We start from the raw sequence: 13696 nt of genomic DNA, 5'->3' as shown, positions 1-13696 counted from the left end.
GCTTTTGAATATGCTGTCTAGGTTGGTCATAACTTTTCGTGGTTCTTAAATTTTAACATGCTTTACAATTACCTGCAAAGTCACTTCAGTTGTGTCTGACTCTTTGAGACCCTGTGGACCATAGCTTGCCAAGCTCCTCTGTCCATGGGATTCTCCATGTAAGAACACTGGACTGGGTTTCCATTTCCTTCTCCAACAATTACCGGAGTGCTTATGAAAATACAGATTGCAGGATCCCATCCCAGGCCTGGGGCAGAGACCAAGTTCCCAGGTGACGCTGTTGCTGTTAATCCAGTGACCTGACTTTGAGGACCAAGGCCCTTGACTATTCAGAATACCAGGGTCATACAAATACTTGAGATGATGAAATCTTTCTTAAAGATTTTAAACTACCAGGCTGAATGCCATCAAGTTTCTTTGCTACATGCTGAATGTATGCATTAAACAAAAAGCATTCCTTTCCACGTTTTGGTGAGTTTAGCAGTGAAAAATGGTTTCAAATAAATATTTACTCATAAATGAGAGGTTTGGGTTCTGATCCCATAACTCAGATATTGAGTCTGATGAAAGCTTCCTGAGAAAGAAAATCAGCTTTCACAACAGCTGAGATTGGGTCCTTGCTCAAATTAGCAAACTCTAGAAATAATCATGGATTATTATGGGTTCCACATAATCCACTGAGCCTTGCAAATGGCTTCAGGTTTAGATACTCATTTTTTAATGTAACAGTCACCACAAAACCACAATAATAATGCATTTACATTTAGTCTCACCCCTCCCTGAATGAAAGAATTAAGCAATGAAAACACAAGAGGATTGGGGCCACACATTATTATGTCACCATTAATGATATACTTCTCCATCTAATATGAATTTAAAGATGGTTCTTACCAAAAAATTTTAAAGCAATATGCTTTTATTACATTCAATTGTATATAGCGTTTACTTAAGCCCTAGAAATCCAAAAGATTGTAAGGTGACTATGTAAATGGAGAGATAAAAAGGTTAGAAAATTATTTCAAATGTCCTTCTTGGTGAAGTATTCTTGTTTTGCTCTTTTAAAACTGCTTCTCTTTCTCAGGGTTTATTTACACCTAAGCCTGGTCGTAAATGTGATCTTAGCTTCTCATTTATTAAATTCTTCTTAAATTTTAGATTAACTTATGATAAAATAACTTATCAAACAAGAAAAACTAAACTCTTTCAAGATGATAGGGTTTAAACATAAGTATCTGAGTCATTCCACAGTTTGCAGATTCCTTTCAAATTCTAAGGACAGTGTTAACTCAGAAAAGCCCATTTCTACCTGTGCAAGGACACAGTATTATCTTAATTTCCATCAGAGACATAAAAATATTCCACTGTTAATACCTTAGCTATTCAGACAAAAGTAGGAAAATGCTAGCAAATCTAACTAAGAGGGATTTAACTGGAGTTAGTAACTAAAACTTTGTACCCTTTTACTTTCAAAAGGGGCTTTTCTCAACATCAACAAAAAAAAATTACATCCTTAATTTATATTGTGATACATATTCAATTTTTATCCTCCAGAAAAGATTTTAAAGAAAACAAGTGACAAAAGTGAGCCTTTTTGGCCCCCTGATAAAATAATGCCTGGCATGAGTATTTGATTTGATCTTCCTAATTACACTGTTAGCACCCAGAGGGCAGGCCAAATATCTTCAAATATGTCTCTCTCTCTATTTATGTAAGTAGCTCATATAGCCCTTGCAGATAGCAGAACTGAGGAAGAACTTAACAAATAAATGATTAAATTTTTCAAGCCAAAAGCAGGCTGAAGCCACATACAATTTGATTCTATTTGCATGAAATGTCCAAAACAGGTAAATACATAGAGACAGAAAGCAGATGAGTGGTTTCCTGGGCCAGGGGGATGAGAGAGTGAGTAGTAACTGCTCATGGGTATGAGCTTTCTGGGGGTCAGGGGTATGATGACATGCTCTGGAACTAGATAATGGTGATGGTTGCCCAACCATGGTGAATGTGCTTAATGGCACTGAATTGTGCACTTTGAAACAACGAAAAATAATTTGTTACATGAATTTTATCTTAATTTTTTAAAAAGACAGGCCAGATTGCAAAATGCCAACCACCACTTACGATGTCCATCATCTCCTTTCCCCTGGATACCCTGCCCCACCCCCAAGCACAAACCTCCAATGGCTTTGCACAAATTACTAATAGAGAAAGGCTCCCTTCCAATGTCACCCTTTGCCAGTATGGTGGAGCCTGACTGGCCCCTCATGGATAATAAGATAACACAACCTCCAAGAACCCTACACGTGCCTCTGCACACAATGATCAGGGCCAACTGCCTTTGCTTCTCTTCTGCGTTTGGACCCACACAGATTATTCTGAGAAGACTAGAGGGAACAACTTTTTACACTCGTCAAATCAAAGCCTCATTAAGAACTAAGCATCAAATCAAAGCCTCATTAAGAACTAAGCACTAAGAGCATGGGCTCTTCTTATCCACCGAGTTGGCCCTCCTGGGACTCCGCTCAGTGGCACTGCCACGGCTGCTTGTGGAACCTCCAGAAGGTAGACTATTTGCATGTGGCTGCGGCAGAAAGGGACAAGAAGTGGGGGAGGCCCAAGAACTAGAAAATACAAATAGCTGGGCTGAGAACACTCTACAAGGAGAGGGTAGCTGGCTCCACAGTTGGTCATTTAGCAAGTGGAATGTGGAATGACAAACATTCCATTCTGTCAAGGGATCTTTTCCTCTCCAGAAAATCTTAGCTCCCCAAGATAAGTCCTAGGGGCTGCACTAGCTATGAATTTGCCCATATCCTAAAGACAGTCATCTTCTGTTTATTTTTAGCAACCCACTGTCAGATGTTTTCAGGGAGCAGCTCCTCCTTATACCCACTGCTTTTTTGCACAGTTAATTACACTCCTAATGACAATGGTTTGAAAAATCCCAAGACAATTAAGAGCAAGAGAAACAATTCCAAGCCAAATACTGAGCTGAGGTGCCTGCTTGGTGGAGATGCTCTGCTTTAGGAGGAAGACTCAGCGGCCCTGGCTTTGGTTCAGGGGGCACGTTAAACATACAAACAAACAAGCAAAATACCTGGTGAGCTCTTCTTTAATCTTCAAGGGTTCATGTGGGTAGAATTTCACTCTAAAGCACATGGTGTATGGTGGATGAGCTGAAACATCATAAAGAAACAGCATGAGAAAAGCAGCAAAGACCATGAACTCAAGCACACACAGGCGAGTCAGCCATGCAGCCTTCCATCGAGCCTGGGGGGAGCGGGAGGAGGATTTTCTGAAAGAAGAAGAAACAAAGCAACAGTGACCACAAAACTCAATGGAAATGCTTGACAAGACACCTAAAGCAAACTAGGATACGGGCAACCTGGTCAGTCATTACAGCTTTCCATGTCACGGCTCCTTCCTTCTCTCCAGGCCACAGCTTCAAATAACATTTTCTCTTCCACTTCTTTTCACTCTCTTCTGACACATACATTGTTTATAAGTACCACTCAGGATTTTGGCCTAGTGAAATATTTTTTTTAGCCTGTGAGATGGAAAAATGTCACCATACATGACTAGTTTTCCCAAAGTGATAGTGCCTTTGAACTAAAATCAAGATTCTTAAAATGCAGTCTGCCATGTACAGATCCTACTCTGTATAATTTTCACTATTATTTTAGTGTTATCTATCAATGAGGCAGTCGCTTGCATGAAAAGAAACACTTTTATAACTTCTTGCTTTGTCTGAATCAAGATGGCTATATGTAGACTAAAATTCTGGTTGAGGTTTATTGATTCTGGAATGTACTAATTGCATTAAAACATCCAGAACTCAGTAAGCTCCCAAGGGGATTCTATAGGATTTCTGATACCTTTAATTATAAGACCACTGTTGACTTGCAATATTAACCTAATAAATGCACACAAGTATCATAAGATACATTTAGATTTCAGTTAATATACAAAATGAGCATCTTAAAATCAAAGAAGTACGATGGTTAGTATTATTATTTCTATGGACCTGACATTATTATTTGTCTCTGAATCATGATGATGCTTGACATCATCTCTGAGTTTACATCCAAATGTGACTATGAAACAGCACTCTCTTCTGTCTCAAATCTTCTTTCATAATAAGCAGGGGTTAAATCACCAGTCAATTCTATAACGTCTGGGACTATTCTGTATGTAGACAAATTCTTTATGTAGAAAGGACTATCAGTATCAAAAATGAATGTATAATGAGGATAATTTAATCTGGAAAATAATTATTTAAAACAGTTTGAAAGAAAGCATCCAAGTCCCAGGAAAACATAGCAGCATCTTGCTAGGTACCTCCCCAAAGAAAAACTGATTAAAAATACACATGCACACACACAGGTGTCAGAACCCTTTACTCAATGCTCCACTTCTCCACCAGAAACTAGCAAATTTCTTAACTGAGTTGTTTGACTTGACTTAACTGTTTCTTAACTGACCATATGTTCCCTACATTTAAGAATGCCAGTCTAGGTTCGATACAGGATACAGGATGCTTGGGGCTGGTGCACTGGGATGACCCAGAGAGATGATATGGGGAGGGTGGTGGGAGGGGGGTTCAGGATTGGGAACTCACGTACACCAGTGGCGGATTCATGTCAATGTATGGCAAAACCAAAACAGTATTATAAAGTAAAATAATAATAATAAACAAAATAAATAAAAAGAAAGGGAGCATTTTTCTGGAGCACTAGGGAAAAATGTACACCTCTTATACAGCAAAAAATGAAGAAAAACACAAATGGATACTCGGTTTTGATACAAAATATTTTATCTTTACATGTTCCCCAGGTTTTTTTCAATTTGTTTAAATCATCATCTCTAAAAAATGAGAACTACTAGTGTTTTTAATGATAAAATGTGTCCTTAATAGAAAGATTGAGACAGTTGTTATACAAGCAACAGAACAAAAAAGAAAACAGCATTTAAAAAAGGCTTTTTCTCTTTTCTTTCTTCCTGTTTTATTAAAGTCCTCAAAATTAATACATGTTTAAGCACAACCAATGAAGCTAGAGAGACAGATAAGAGATGAAAGACAGATAGACAGATGGATACTGATAGAGAGACAGATGAGCCTTCCCCTTTCACTTTCCTTCACTTTTGTCTCCATTCCTGCCCTTTCTGTCCCCCAGCTCCTCACCCCACCCCAGACTCGCCAACCACTGTTAACAACCACTTCATCTCTCTGCTTCTCCACTTTTGCCATCCTCACACATGATTACACACATAAGTAATTTTTTAATTTATTCTCACAAAATGAGATCATACTATGTATGTTTCTCTTATCTCATTCAACTATCTTGCCCATCCATCTAGGACATCAGGTACAGATCTAACTCACTGTCTATAACAATTGCATAATAGTTCATATGATACACTAGTATTCACCTTTTTTAATTATTCAGGTTGTTCCAACATTATAATACATGCATTCTATAATGTATACTATATATATTATTGATATATGTAATAATGAGTTATATCATTAAATGCAAGTGTTTTTATTCCATATATCATTAACTATTTCATATATTATTAAATATATATATTTTAATATAGACTCCCAATATTTGAATTTGGGGGAATAAAATCAGCTGGCTGAAGGCAAATAGAGAAAAGGAGGCTCACAGAAGGTAGACTCAAATGAGAGCTGTCATTTTCTCTTCTACCTGGTTAGTGTATTTCCTTGCCATGCCCTAGGCTGGCTTCAATAGGTATCTGAGCTAATTGGATACAAACTGGGATTTGCATTCCTCCTAAGGGACCACGCAGTGAGGCTCAGAGGTGGTCCCCAGGCAGCCATCTTTGAATTCCATGACTGTAGGCTAGCCTTTCAGCCATCCTTGTTCCAAGACCTGAGGCTTCAGAATGATCTAATGCTTCTCCCACATGGAGAGCCCTTCCAGCATTTGAAGACACAGCTCAAGGTCCTTCTGAGCCTTTTCTAAAATAAACATCCTTAGGGACTTGCCTGGTGGTCCAAGGGTTAAGAATCTGCCTTCCAATGCAAGGGATGTGAGTTCTATCCCTGGTCAGGGAACCAAGATTCCCAGATGCTGTGGGGCAACTAAGCGTGCACACCACAACTAGAGAGCCCATAAACCACAGCTACTGTGCCCATGTGCCACAGCTAGAGGAGCTGGCACGCTGCAATCAAAAGCTCACACTGCCAAAAAATTAACACAAATAAAATAAAATTAATATCCCCAGTTCTTGTAACTGCTCCTCATATGGGAGTTTTGAGTGCCCTCACCCTGGATATACTCCTGCCTCCCCTGTGCTTCCTCAAGCTTGGAGCCCCAGCAGTTGCCAGAGCTACTCAGGTGAGGGGACCATCACAGGCTTCGAACATAACTGTTGAACATAACTGTTGCTCCCTATCAACAGCCTCCTCTCAGTGCTGATTCACTCTGAGTTTACAGCAGACCAACAGCTGTAATTCTTTTCATACATGTTGCTGCTAAGTCAGACAGAAAAAGTCACTAAGCTCCTGCCATCTCCCCCTCCATTTTCTGGGATGTGATCATGGAAGAAATTAATACAAGGTTCCAGTGGTGGGCTCACCACTAGACCCCTTATCAGAGAAGGGATGCCAAGCAGGTAGCAGAAGAATTAGGAGGTGGCTTTTTTCTTGTTTTTTAATATTTTTATTTGTTTAATTTTTGACCGGGTTGGGTCTTCATTGCTGTACAGGCTTTTCTCTAGTTATGGAGAGCAGGGGCTACTCTCTAGTTGTGGTGCTAGCTTCTTGTTGCAGAGGCTTCTCTCGTTGTGGAGCGCAGGCTCTAGGGTGCTTAGGCTTTAGTAGTTGCCGCTCCTGGCCTCTAGAGCACAGGCTCAATAGTTGTGGTGCACAGGCTTAGCTGCTTTATAGCATACGGGATCTTCCCAGATCAGGGATAGAACCTGTGTCTCTTGCATTGGCACGCGGATTCTTTACCATTAAACCACCAGGGAAGCCTAGACGTAGCACTTTTCAAGTCTGAAATTTTCTACCCATTTTTTTCTACCATCATATATACCCCCACTGTGGTCTCATACTGATCCAGCATCATTGGCCCTGTGTTGCCAACGAAAGAAAAAAATTTTCCTATAGGTTAAAAGAAGTGCATGATCTTGACATAATGAACCACAGGTAGTAGCAGGCTTCTCCTTAGAGAACACACTGAAGGCTGTGGATGCAAAATTATATTATAGAGCAAGAAGTAAAGCCAAGGAATGCTCCTTCACAGGGCTGGAAGAAGCTGAAAAGATAAATCATTTCCCCCTAAAATGTTGATGACAAGATTTATGAGGGTTTGGACCTATACGTGTTATTCAGGTTTCCAACCTCAGAGTTGCTTATTGATAAAGGGTTAGTTCTCTCCCTGTCTAGATGAATGAATGAATGATGGTGCCCAACCTCTGAGGCAGATGTTAAGGTGAACAGCCATGTGCTGCTATCACATTCATCCCATTAGAACACTGGTCTAGAAGGTCCACAGTCTGAGTCACTACAGCAATTTCTAGGATTTCTATTTTGAACAATCTCAGGTCCTACAAATCCATCTCTGCCCTTCAACAGCTGGAACAGATTCAGGGACTCTGGAGTTGTTCACAATAGCTACTTCTAGTGGGAGGATTAATTCAAATCAACAAAAATTTTGAGCACCTCCTAGGTATCAGGCACAGGTTTAGATATAAACAAAAAATTCTGTCTTCATGGAGAACACATTCTAGTGGGATAAACAGATATAAAATGAAAATAAATAAATGAAATATGTAGGACATTTGAAGCTCATAACTGCTATGGAGAAGAATAAAGAATTTAAGGGGAGAGGGAAGACCATTCCCATCCCTGTTACCTTTTCTCATCTCCACACAAGCAAATCCCCCAACCTAAGTGCAATTCTCTTTATTACCTTCTAGAAAATTAAACAAGGGGAGAAATACAATTATGTAAAATTTTAAATCATTAAACCTAAATATGTTGGCAGTGGTTTAGGGTCAAAAGCTCAGCTTTGGAGCACTGGCAGACACACCACCAGCTGCATAAATGCTGGAAAAGGAGCTTTTCCAGGCTCCAGCTGACAGCTGGCATGCGCTCCCCAGGACTAGTCTAAGGTTAAAATCCTCTTGTGGAGATGAGCCCACTCCCTTTGTCTAGCAGCTCAGTCTCTCTGCTATTCCAGCTTCCATGCCTTATTCTTAAGCTACAGAGAAAGAGGAACAGGGTAAAAGATGGCACTTATCTGCCCAAACATTTGGTTCAGAAGAGGAATTGGAAATGTCTGATGAAGGAGCTATCTATAGAACAAGAAATACCCAACACAGAGGTAACATGTAGGCAGTAACTCCTATGCTCTGCTCGGGGCCCTTCCCCAACAGTGTCATCATGAAAAGCCACTATGTGGCTTTACTACATGGGGCACCCCACAGGGGACAACACCCTCGTTCACTTCTACTGTGGTACTAAGGCTCTGGCATCAGTGACAGAAGCACACAGGATGACGGGAAACCCAAGCCCATCAGGAGTGCTCAAACCTCAAAAGAGACTTCAGACAGTGATCTTAAGCAAGACACTTAACGTCTCTGTTTCCTGCTTTGGAAGAGGGAACAGCACCGGGGGGCATGTCAACCTCCCCAGAGGTGTTTGGACAGATCCAGCAGGTTCTTGGTACACACACATGGCACAGCATCCCAACAAAGTTCACATTTAGGTAAGCACTCCTAACAGAAGAACAGAAGGAAAAGGAAGGCTGGATATGGGAGGGAAGGGAAGACTGAATTGCACTTAAGTCAACAGCTGAAAAGCATTTACTCAGCCATGTAAGTGCTAAAAATGAGAACATCACTGAGGAGCAGAGTAGGGAAAAATGTAAAATCCACTTTAAAATGCTGGGAGCAGGTAATCGCCCCAAGAACAGCAGGGCTCCTCTGGCACAACCCTTTGTTACCTGCCAGACAAAGGCTGGGGAGGCCAAGTGCCACTGCAGGGAAGCTCAGGGGCCCCTTTTTTGCATCAGCAGATCCCAGGGCATTGTCATTTGGGTGGTTTGTTAACAGTGAGAACATGGGGAGAGGAACAACCGTTTATAAAGCAGAGACAGACTTCATCTCCACTTTGAGATCTTGCCCAGAAATGAGGATAGGGATAAGAAACGATTAGGTGAGCAGCCTCCCCGGTGAAAATGCAAATAAAAAAAAGACTTTCTATTTTTAATCAGCATGCAAACATGTTAAGTCGCTTCAGTCATGTTCGACTCTGTGTGACCCTATGGAGTGTAGCCTGCCAGACTCCTCTGTCCATGGAATTCTCCAGGAAAGAATACTGGAGTGGGTTGCCATTCCCATCTCCAGGGATTTTTAACCAGTAACCATCCTCAAATCTTATAAAAATAAATAATTTTTTGGCTGGTGAAACATACCTCAGCAATTTTTCCTAAAATACAGTGGTCTTCCTCCAATCATTATAAAGAACAGTAGAAAAACATAACTTTGGGAACGTACATATAAACTCATGATCCTTCTCATGCACATTTTGGCTGACAGCTATGAACCACCCCACCACACACCTCCCCCACCCCAACTCTGTTCAACAGCAGTTAAAGCATAGCACCCATGGCTCCAACAGGCATTTGTCAGGACAGTACTTATACCTAAGAATGTGTCTCTCATGCCTCCCTCTGGACTCTTGAAAACAGAAGTGTGATCCATTTTTCAGACTTTCAGACTCTGGAAAAACCACTGCAAAGGGTTTGGTGTTGCAGAAAGGACCCCTAGCACTGCAAGTAAGAGGCTTACTTTTCAAAGGACATCAGGCAGGCATCAGGGGTCCTTGGCCTGTTCAGCACAACTGACACCTTTTTATTCCTAACCAAAAGTCCCTCCCAGGTCCTTTCAGGGGCTTTAGCTTGAGAGCTGAGGTCCACACCCCACGTCTCCATTGGGCAGCAGTGCAAAGGGACACTGATGAGCCACGTTCGGTGAAGAAACAGCTCGGGAGCACATGCTCTTTCTGAGTATGTGGAAAAAGGCACTGCGTGCTGAAAGGGCAAAGCATTACTCATAACAAACTGTAACTCAAATAAATCAGCCACCGAGAACTGCTCTCTTAACAACTGCTCTCTTCTAGTTGGAAATGATTATTACCATTAAGTGACAACTGTTACTATCATCATCAATGGCACAGGTAATCCCTCCATCCCTCTTTGACTAAAATGACATGCAGCAGCCTCCAAGATGTTACTGGTACTGCACCTCCTCTACTTCCAAAGCAGAGATTAAAAACATTTCTTTAACTCATCTTCCTCCTGTTATAGCTCTCTCTTATGTTTTAATCACACACACACACAGGCACAGGCACATCCACACCCACACACACACCCACACCCGCATGGGGAGAATGAAGTCACCCTCTAAGCACTCTTTTAGGGGACACTGGAGTGCTGAGCAGCTGCCTCACAAATGCTTGTTCTTGGAATTCTCTGACTGCCTGTGCTGCACAGGAGAAGCTCCATCAGGGACTTTGATATTCAACATGCCCAATCTCAAGTTCACCATTTGAACAAATTGGTATAAACTTAAAACTCTCAACTTTCATTTCCTCATCTGCAAAATGGGGATAAGAATGCAACCAACCACCTAAAAGTAAGGATCTGTGAAATTTCTCTATAAAGGATAAGAGAGTAATTATTTTTCACTTTGCTGGCATCATGGCAGCTATCTCAACTACTTCCATCAGAAGTTGCAGGGTAGAAGCAACCACAGACATGATGTAAACAAATGGCATGATGTGTTCTAATAAAACACTGAAATCTGAATTTAATACACTCCTCATGTCACAAAATATTCTTTCCTTCTGACCATTTAAAAATATGAAACCTACTCCCAGCCTATGGCCATACAAAACCAGATGGCAGGTTGGGTCTGGCCCAGGGGTCCTGTTAACAGAGACCATGATGAGGATGACACCAGTTCATGAAGTAGAGTGCCCAGCAGACTGCCTGAGACCTTCACACTCAAACCAGAGGAGTTACTATCACCCTAGAGGTTGAAGAAGAAACCCATGTGGATGTCGTAGAGTCTTTTAACTTGACCTAAGTCACATATCTTGGTTCAAAGGGAGAGAGGGGGACTGTCATTTCTTAGGAAGGAGTGGGGATGGAATACTCATGAAATAGGTGCCCAGATGAAGAGATATTTGGCAGTTCTGCTTCTAAAGAGGAACTTTGCTGCCTGGGACTAGGGTGCAGGACCTGAGAATTTCAGTCAAAAAATGTTAGTAAAAGTACATGAAACCGAAGGCAGGAGACCCAGGTGCCTGCTTGCTGCAGATGTTGTGTAACTCACTGGCCCCTCAGGAGTAATGTTGGTTGGTATAAATCAACTAGTAATAATAATAATTATTATTATAACAGCAAAATGCAAAATTACTTATGTAACTTGGTACTGAGGTGTTTTTTCTTACCACAAAAATGCATCTAAAAATGAGGCGTTATAAAGTATTTCCAGCCAAAGGGAAACAGAAATGAATAGAGCTTTCCTAACCCAGTTGACCCAGATTTGAACCACCTCTAGGATTCATATACCAAGCATGGACTCTCTTGGCCCATCACAATTATCATTTCGACTTTTGTGCTGCCAACACATGAAGTTTTGAATCACATCACCCATTATGAAACAACATGGGCACTCTGGAAGGAGAAAGGAAGCCCTGAAAGTATCTCCCTGGTGCCATAAAGGCTTCCGCTGGAGGATGCTCCTTTTCCTCCACTTTCTCCACCATTCCTGCCACATTCCCTCTCTTCCATAAGAAGTGCTGGGTCCTCCCCAAAGCATAACATTGTACTCAATCAAAGTGACATCCATGTCACCACCAACCACACTATTAAAAATTAGAAACCCATGGCTTACCAAATGTGCAAGTCAATTAGAATTGTACATTATAAATTTTAGGTATTTTGTCATTACTTTTGTTATCATTATTTCTATCCATGTTGTGAAATAAAGAAAGAACACAATGTGGAAATTATTTATAGGCCCAAACTGCCTATAAATGGACTTTTTCAGAGAAGGATCAAAAAAAAAAAAAAAAGAAGTTTTAGATGAAATAGTCAAACCTGGGAGAAAGGAAGACAGTTGGCCAAACCTACTAAGCTATGATGAGAATAAAAAAAACCTGCCCCTAAAGCTGGAAAGAAGCACTGGAGAGAAGAAAACTGAAGAGGGCAAAACCAGCCAAAACTAAACCACAGCAGCCGGGGACTTAGTGTTACGCACTTGACTGATGCAAGGGGTTTTGTTCAGATGTGTGAGTTTTACTTTGTCTTTAAAGAATATGGCAGTTTAAATTCTTCTGCCTGTTCTCTAAAAGGAGCAGTTTGGTTCTAGACAACAAGCATTTATTATGAACTTACCACTTGCAGAGGCTTATAGTAAGCCATGGACCAAGTAAGAAATCTTCCAAACTAAATACTAGGGATTAGATGAGTATATCTATATGCCTGAGGACAACAGGCCAGGCCCCCAAAGATCTAGCGATGGGGCTACAGTCCAAGGCGTGTTTGAAGAAGTAAAATGTTTGAAGTTTTACTGTCAGAACATATGATCAAGGTCAACAAAGAATAACACATATACAAAGGAGAAGAAATGAGCCACAAAACAAAATCATGAAGGCTACCCAAACAGTAAATAGGAATGATAAAGGGTGTGGGAAATCTAAATTGGGGTGCTTGGTGCAGTGAGCTGGGTAGTGTAACCCCCAAATTTCATAGAAACCTGAAATCCCTGAATGTGACCTCATTTGGAAACAGGGTCTTTGAAGATGCAATTAATTAAGATGAGGTCATTATGGGTTAGCCTGTGTGCATGTGTGCTAAGTCTCTTCAGTTGGGTCCAGCTCTGTGCAATGCTATGGACTGTAGCTCACCAGGCTCCTCTGTCCATGGGATTTTCCAGGTAAGAATACTGGAGCAGGTTGCCGTGCCCTTCTCCAGGGGATCTTCTCAGCCCAGGGACTGAACCCAAGTCTCACGTCTTACCACCAGTGCCACCTGGGAAGCCCCATACTGGGTTAGGGTGAGCCCTAAATCCAGTGACTGATATCCTTTATAAAAGATGGAGGGGGAAATTAAGATACAGACACAGAGAAACATAAGGAGAAGGCAATGTGAAAATGGAGGCAGACACTGGAGTGAGGCAGCCTCAAGCTGAGGAAGGAATGCCAAGGCTGGCCAGGGATCTTCAAGAGTGAGAGGAGCCTTCAGAGGGGGTACGGCCCTGTTGACACCTCGACTTCAGACTTCTAGCCTTCAGAACTGCGGCAGAATCAATTTCTATTGTTTTAAACCAGCCGTTGTATGGTACTTTGTTTTCGCAGCCTTAGGAACTAATAGCAAAGGGAATAATTGGAAGAATAGAATTATCATCCAAACGAGTCCCATGACTGGGTATGGACCTGTGGCTGTTCTCCTGTTCCTGACACCAGAGCAAAATCTATGCTTCTGGTGTATGCATGCATGCAGAGTTTCTCAGTCGTGTCCAACTCTTTGCAATCCCATGGACTGTAGCCCACCAGGCTCCTCTGCCCACGGAATTTCCAAGGCAAGAATACTGGAGTGGGTTGCCATCCCAATCCAGGGATCGAACCCACATCTCCTGCATTGGCAGGTGG

At 41.5% G+C, this 13696-nt stretch overlaps 1 protein-coding gene across 8 annotated transcripts in view; it reads right to left on the bottom strand.

Moving 5' to 3' along the window:
* The window catches only part of FRMD3 (FERM domain containing 3), a 352790-nt gene that overhangs the window by 124907 nt on the left and 214187 nt on the right, over positions 1-13696 (bottom strand). For all 8 annotated transcript variants that reach the window (XM_069575856.1, XM_069575860.1, XM_069575862.1 and 5 more), the window contains one exon: positions 3098-3176. In XM_069575856.1, the coding sequence (XP_069431957.1) occupies positions 3098-3176 (79 nt within the window). The remainder of the gene's footprint in view (positions 1-3097; positions 3177-13696) is intronic.

The sequence above is a fragment of the Ovis canadensis genome, chromosome 2 (genome assembly GCF_042477335.2).
Source record: "Ovis canadensis isolate MfBH-ARS-UI-01 breed Bighorn chromosome 2, ARS-UI_OviCan_v2, whole genome shotgun sequence".
NCBI classification, from domain to species: domain Eukaryota; kingdom Metazoa; phylum Chordata; class Mammalia; order Artiodactyla; family Bovidae; genus Ovis; species Ovis canadensis.
The sequence above is the reverse complement of the archived record's forward strand: the minus strand, read 5'-3'. Positions and strand labels throughout refer to the sequence as shown.